The sequence below is a fragment of the Martes martes genome (genome assembly GCF_963455335.1).
Source record: "Martes martes genome assembly, chromosome: 3".
In the NCBI taxonomy this organism is placed as follows: Eukaryota; Metazoa; Chordata; class Mammalia; order Carnivora; family Mustelidae; genus Martes; species Martes martes.
In genome coordinates, this window is record NC_137890.1 from 76415139 (window position 1) to 76422824 (window position 7686).

The 7686-nt window shown below is 48.3% G+C and overlaps 1 protein-coding gene across 1 annotated transcript; it reads left to right on the top strand.

Moving 5' to 3' along the window:
- The first annotated feature begins 252 nt into the window (after nucleotides 1–252).
- On the top strand, nucleotides 253–6382 carry SHISA2 (shisa family member 2). Its single transcript, XM_080799185.1, has 2 exons — nucleotides 253–664; nucleotides 4163–6382. The coding sequence occupies exons 1-2, from the start codon at nucleotides 331–333 to the stop codon at nucleotides 4714–4716; spliced, it is 888 nt and encodes a 295-aa protein (XP_080655311.1). The 5' UTR covers nucleotides 253–330; the 3' UTR covers nucleotides 4717–6382.
- The last annotated feature ends 1304 nt before the right edge of the window (nucleotides 6383–7686 follow it).

Genomic DNA, 7686 nt, shown 5'->3' on the forward strand with positions numbered 1-7686 from the left:
CCTCCGGGGGCTGCGGGACGGCAGCTCCGCGGCCCCTCTGACTGCGCCCAGAGAGTTCTATCAGCGAGTGCCAGCTCTCCAAACAGCCCCACGAGGGACCGGGCCGCCCGGCCGAGGGAGGGATGGCTTAGGACCCCCGCCCCGGCAGCCCGGCGTCGTCAGCTCCTGGACGTCGTGGCAGAGGGCGGCTTGCAGAGCGCCGCGGAAGGGACCCTCGGGCGTCCAGGTCTCGGCCGCCGCACCCCTGGGAGCCCGGTCGCCGGGACCGCGACTTCCCGGAGACCTCTCTGCGCCCCCTGGAGCCGCGCCGCCCGCGCCCAGGGTGGTGCCATGTGGGGCGGACGCCGCTCGCCCGCCGCCTCCCCTCGGAACGCCGCTTCGCTCCTGCAGCTGCTGCTGGCCGCGCTGCTGGCGGCGGGGGCGCGGGCCAGCGGCGAGTACTGCCACGGCTGGCTGGACGCGCAGGGCGTCTGGCGCATCGGCTTCCAGTGCCCCGAGCGCTTCGACGGCGGCGACGCCACCATCTGCTGCGGCAGCTGCGCGCTGCGCTACTGCTGCTCCAGCGCAGAGGCGCGCCTGGACCAGGGCGGCTGCGACAACGACCGCCAGCAGGGCGCCGGCGAGCCCGGCCGGGCGGACAAAGACGGCCCAGACGGCTCAGCAGGTAGGGCAGGCGGGTCCGGGCGCGAGAGGGGAGGAAGGTTAGCTTTGCCGGGGCGTGACGGGAAAGGAGTCAGGAGCACGGGAATTTCAGAGACGGTCTTGGACCAGGAGGTGGTGTCTGCATCCTGGCCCAGCTGTTAACTCGTGCGAAGTGGAACACCATTTCACGCCCCGAGCCTCAGTCTCCCCATCTGTCACCTGAAGAGTGGGTTGGCTTGGATTTTACGAAGAAAACCACATACGTAAGGCAGTGTGGGGTGCAGACAGCGCCGCGTTCCTCTTGGCCAGGGACCTTTGTTTCCCCTCCCATACCTCCTGTCTCCGCGGGTCTAACTTCTAATAAGGGCGAATGTCTTGATGGTACGCCGGAAAGCCGTGAGGGCGCGACCCCAGCCAGAGGGTGTTCTGGGGGGCGCTTCCGTCCATAAAGGCTCCCCAGAAGGCAGGCAGCTCCTCAGGGCCTTCCTGCGGGTAATGCACTCTGCCAGACCCCGGGCATTCTCATCCTCCGAACACTGGGCTGCAAGCCTCTCCGGTTTCTGGACAGTTCTCCTGACCACGTCAGACTTAGGTGTGACATTAGAGCCGTGTCCAAGCTTGCTCTTTGCGGCTTTGATTTTTTAAAATTATATATTTTTTCAAGTTGCCAAAGCCAGAGCTGGAAACATAAATTCAGGAACGAATTTGATAGGTTCCACTTCCTCCATTCTTCAGAAACCTCACAGACGACCTCCCTTGAGGGTCTACCCCAATATGTGGATGGGACCTGGCTAAATGGCAAGCAAGTCACAGAATGGACGTCTCCTCCTTCTGCAGCTGGTTATGTGAAGGAGAGGATTTTTGCCAGCACCCCAAGCCAAGGTTTAAGCTACCTGAGCTTTGGCACTGAGTTTCCAGAACTGCCTCCGGGGCCTGATAAGAGGCAATTCTCTTCAGTGCTGTTACCTTTGCAGGCCAGCATTTGATGGGCAAGCTACCCCTACTGTTCCGCTGCCTTGAATCTGAAGGGTGGAGAACTGAGGGTAATAATTCCAGAAAAGATGCTGTCTTCAACCTCTGGCTCATGGTTGCAGGGGTATACAGTGGTTGACGAAAGCCTTGAGAAATGAGCCAAAGACAGAATCCTACCTTGATGTATCTAAGTTGGTGTCATTAGTGATCTCTCAAAAGTTGGGTTGACTTTGGACAAATCAGGAGGCGGCCGACTTCTCGTGAGTCTGTGTGTTGTGTGGGGGTACTTTCTTCACTCTACTTTGAAACATTTTTTCCTAAAAATTCCGTTCCTCTCACTTCTCTTCTGCAGTCAAGAAGGACCACATGTCTAATCAGCCAGTGAAGAGAATTTATGGGAACGCAGAAGGTCATTAACCCTCCCAATTAAAAATCCTGGAAGGAGAACAGTTCTTTCTCCCCAAAACTCATTTTGTGGACTTAACGTGCTTCCAGCTAGTTTAGTTTCTGCTATAATGTTGAAAGTGTTCTTTTTTTCTTTCTTTCTTTCTTTTTTTTTTTAAACCTTTATTTGTTTACATCCTAATAACCTATTTAGGGCTGGTATCTTAATTTCGAGAATGAAATATTTATCACCTGCACCCACTGCTCCAGTGCGTTATTGCTAGCCTGTGATTAGAACAGTCCCATCATCTGAAGACCCACTAGGCTCTGTGGGCTCTGGAGCAAGTGTTCCCATCTGCGAAAGGGGCATCACGTAAATATAGTATTTCTTCTTCAGCACTGAAGGTTTAGGAAATCTTCAGATGTCAGCCTTTGATGAAATGCCCTATAAAGTATGTTTTACTTCACAAGGCATGATTCTTCCAGGTCTCCATGTGGCACTGTATTCTAGAAACTGCCATCAGGAATATCAGAGCTGTGGAAAGGAGTGTAATTAGAAAGGCCGCTGCTCTAGCAGACAGTCCAAGGGTTTTTCACAAATTTGACCCCAGAGGTGCAGGAGAACTGGGCTTTTTCCCCAAGTGCCACCCTGTATCACTGCGCTGGCCCTGGGCTTGGCCAGAACTGGGGAGCCCTGGTTCCCGTCCTTCTGTATTTTCCAATCAAACAGTCAAGGCAATGGGCAGGAGCATATCAAAGAACTGGTTCTTGGTGACACAGGGTGGATGGAAGTCCACAGAAGTGGCTCCGAGGCATTCTGCAGCCTCCTCTCTCCCCATTCTCTGCCCCCATCAGCCAGTGTGTCTAGCTTCCAAAAGCCCTAGTGTGCCAGCCCCATGGCTTCCAGAAGCTTGTTTTCAGTACTGTGTAAAAATGGAACTCACTATCAACTAGAGGAAAGTTGTTATTTTCATGTTATTTCATGTTGTAACTTTCATGTTATTTTTCAGAATATACCTCACTTGTTAAAGATGATGCCCGCCACTTTCTGGTCTGCAGGCTTTATAGTTCTGCCCACAGAGCCCAGTATTGTTAAGTTCAGATGTAACTGCTGCACCCCAGCCACCCTAGGTCTGCCTGGGGGCCTTCTTGAGCACGGGGGCTGCTCTTCTTCCTGGGTCTGGTTGCGCCCAACATTTGTTCTTGGTACCTTACTTCGTGCTCACCTGCGGCATGGAATAGCTTCTCTCTACATAAGTCACTTCACCTTTCCGCCATCTGGCGCACGCGGTGGGCCCAAGGTCCAGTGCTCAGTTAGGCAAGTGAGTGTAGAGGTGTTTTGGAGTTTTTGTTGTTGTTTTGGTTTGGTTTGGTTTTTACCTTTCTTTGACCTATGTGTCTTACATGACAGATTTGAAAATGGTCACGGCTGGATTTAAATTTTTTACTTATTTATTTTTAAAGATTTTAGCTATTTAAGAGTGAGAAAGAGAGCACAAGCGGGGGGCAGGAAGGGCAGAGGGAGAAGCAGATTCTCTGCAGAGCAGGGAGCCCCACCTAGGGCTCAGTTCCAGGACCCTGAGATCATGACCTGAGCCGAATGCAGATGCTTATCGGACTGAGCCACCCAGGTGCCCCTCAATTTTTTATTTATTTGCCTGTGGAAAAAACAGCTCTGAAGTGGCAAAGGAGGTTTGCAAAGAATATCATTTTTGGGGGGGGGGGGGAGGAAGGCTCTTAAATAATATGATTCACTTCTATGCAGACCCTACAACTATCCGTTAGGGCAGTTCAGGCAGTTGAGTTATAATAGGAACCTTAGGAGTCTCAAAACCTTAAATTCATATTTTTGCTAAATTGGACATTGTTCTCAACCAGTGTTGCAGTTGGCAAGCCTAGCTGTGAATGTTAACCGTTTTGCTTTGGGGGCGTTGATCTGCCCTCCCTGTAGGGCCCTAGCTGCTTTCCAAAGTACCTGATGAAGGACGGTGTGTGCAGTGGGCTGCTAACGAGGGCACAAAGCTGCCCAGCAACGGGAGTGCCCGAAACCAGTCCTGTAGTTGTGGGTGTGGCTGCCGCTCATTTATGGATCCCCGCTGCCAGATACTGATTTTCACTACATTCTGAGAGTAAATTCTCACAATGTGTTTTTTTTATCCTTTAGTCCCCATCTACGTGCCATTCCTCATCGTTGGGTCTGTCTTTGTCGCCTTCATCATCTTGGGGTCACTCGTGGCTGCTTGCTGCTGCAGATGTCTCCGGCCCAAGCAGGAGCCCCAGCAGAGCCGTGCCCCTGGAGGGAACCGCTTGATGGAGACCATCCCCATGATCCCCAGCGGCAGCACTTCGCGAGGATCCTCCTCCCGCCAGTCCAGCACAGCAGCCAGCTCCAGCTCCAGCGCCAACTCAGGGGCCCGGGCGCCCCCAACAAGGTCCCAGACCAACTGTTGCTTGCCCGAGGGGACCATGAACAACGTGTATGTCAACATGCCCACAAATTTCTCTGTGCTGAACTGTCAGCAGGCCACCCAGATTGTGCCCCACCAAGGGCAGTACCTGCACCCCCCATATGTGGGGTACACGGTGCAGCATGACTCCGTGCCTATGACGCCCGTGCCCCCTTTCCTGGACAGCCTGCAGACGGGCTACCGGCAGATCCAGGCCCCCTTCCCGCACACTAACAGTGAACAGAAGATGTACCCCGCTGTGACTGTGTAACTCGGGGTGCCGGCCGGGTCCCTTTACGAGACCGAGGAGCCCAGGGAAGCTGTGGACTTGGAAATGATTCTCTGAGAGGAAGTCCTCCCACCTTGCTGGTGCAGACAGCCCCGTTCTTTTGGATGACTTCATTTGGCCCCCAAGTGTATGAAAACGCCTCTTCCCGAATTAGCCTTTCTGCGTACGTTTCATCCCAGTGCATGATCAATTTATGATGGAAAAAAGCATCACTTGGAGATGACTGTGTTGTTGCCCTTGGTTGTGTGACAGATCAAGGCCTTAAGTGCCCTGGAATTATGGCTGTCAGAGGAGTTTTGTAACTGGGTAGACTAAGGGGTTTTATTATATTGTTATTAGTGTTCCTTTTTTGTTTTTTGACAAAGGTCAAACACAGGTCAGAACACCTGTTCCCTCCCCTTGACCTGGGGAAGATTCTTATAAGCATCCAAGTTTCAGGGGAAGACCTAAAGAACAGAACTATGATGAAAGGACAGCCAGTTGGAACTCCCTGAGATTAGTCCTTGATCTCAGTGTTTCCCAGGCACATCTTAATTTCATTGTAAAAAGATATATATATTTTGTCTATTTTTGTGCTTTTTGGGGGGTCTATTTTGTGCTTTTTTACCTTGTGTAGAGATCTTATTACAAAGTGATTTTCTACATTAAAAAGAGACCGAAAGAAATTGTATAGTTACTTAACTAATGGCATTTCAGAACTCTGGGATTATTTTAAGCTTGGAAGGAGCGGCTGGTGTAGTAATACACCCGTTCATCTCACTCTCGATAGTACCCTCTAATTTGCTGACTTCACAGTGACATCTGAGAAGAAGCAATTAGATGTTTTTATATTGAAATCATAAACTCTCACCTGCTGCTTCTCCGGGTTAGTTTGAATTTTACCGTGGTATGGCTTGGCATTCGCTCTATTCGGCTTTCGAATCTCCGTGTCTCCGTAGTACCGTGCATAGGTAATTACTGTTATAAATGAAGATCAGCATTTCTGCCTAGATCTGATAAAACATTTTCTTGTTTCCTTATGAAAACTCAAAGGAATGCTTTACAAAGATGCTTCATCTGGCTTCTCAGCCATAACCTGAGACTTGGGATGAAATTTAAACCACGAAGAGAATTTACTTTGCAAATCATGAGGCTTTTTATACTCTTGTTATCAAAATGGCTTATTTTTCAGGCAGTGGGGACTGTTGAGTCAAGAGAAAAGCTTTTCAAAGAGATATTGCCTTTCTTCCCCCACAAAGTTAGTTTTTGTTTTCCTCTCTCTTTTAGTCCTCAGCAAGCACTGTGTTCATTACTAATGTTCTGAATTATGAAATTCAAGTGAGTCTGTGTATTGTTTACTTAAAAGAAATAAGTCTAAGTATGTGCAAGCAAATTTCTAACTGCTGGCAAAACCCAGGTTTGCAATTAAAACATTGTAAAGTGTTGTCTTTCACACGTTTATACCTGCAGTTTATTTATCCATCCATCCATCCTCTGTCTACCCTCTTCTCCTCTCTCTATCCGTCCTTTCTCTCCCTCTCATGACGGAATGATGTGAAAGCATTGTTGGTAAGAGGTATCAACAGAGATGCGCAGCCAAATCTTTTTAAATAACAAAGGCAGGGGACATCATTTTACTTATTAATAAATATTTTATGGTATGAATTCCAAGGGAGTTGGGTTTTTTTCATTTTTTATTTTACTTGGTAACTTTGCAGGTGGCTTGTTAAGACTGTTAGCATCATAAAATTGCAAAAAAAATGATAAATATTGTTCTCTAGAATGAAGAGCTTACCTTTAAAAGTAATCAGTGCCTGGGAAGTTTATATTCTAGGCATGAGTATTATTTTATGTATTCCATGGGAAGTGTTGACAACACAAAAGAGACAGTCTTTGGGGATTATTATATTATGTGGCTAATGCATGTTCCATCCCTTCTCTTTGAGGGAGGATCCTCGGTTATCTAAAGAAGTAAAATTCCTAGAAATGTGGAGGTGAAAAGGACCTCAGAGATCACTCAGCCTAGAGATTGGCAAACTGCAACTACTCCCCAGCCCCGCCCTGAAGGAGATGGAGAGGAAATATTTTAGGTTTTGCAGGCCACACGATCTCTACCAACCATGCAACTCTACCAGTCACACAAAAGCTGCCATAGGGGACACATAAAAAATGAGTATTGCCATGTTCCAATGACATCTTGCTGATGGACACCAATGTTTGAATTTCATAAAATTTTCACATGTCACAAAATACTTGGCTTTTTCCCCCCCCCCCTCAACAATTTCAAAATGTAAAAACCATTCTGAACTCTTGGGCCATGAAAACCAGGCAGTGGGCCAGATTTGGCTATTGGTCTTAGCTCAACCATCCCTAATCTAGCCCACCCTTACCTGATGCAGGAGTCCCTCTGTGACATTTTCCACAGCCTTTTCTTAAACATGGAAGGACCGGGGAGTGCTTGCTTCTCTTTTCTGTATGCTATTAAATTCAATTAAAGCAAAAGTACACTTTAATAAATGAGTTCTTCTCTTAGTGAGTGCTACCTGGTCTTTCCAAAAGTATAAATAACATCACTGGAAGGACCCTCAGACCTTTTCAATTTTGGTAAAAACTCAAGAAGTTTAACTGTCAGTGTAAAAGGTCAGACTGGTTTAAGGATACCTCCCTTACTATCATAAAATCAGAATCTGTAAGGTGTGGTTTGTGCCCTGTAGGAATAAAGTCAGCTGGGGGTAAAAAAATAAATAAAATTTAAAAAGCAGTTACAGATTGGAAAATAGTTTGCTGCTGTACAGATTCTTCTGCATCTAAACTTTTGGTTCATGATGGTTCTGGGGATTTCTCTACCTCTCAGTGTGGGACAGAAAGTCAGACCCTCTGATTGTAAGGAAGAAGAAATTAACCAGCTCTTTTCTGCCCATTTAAGGGCCCCAGGGAAACTAGGCATCTCCTATCATTCCTGCTGTGGCTAGA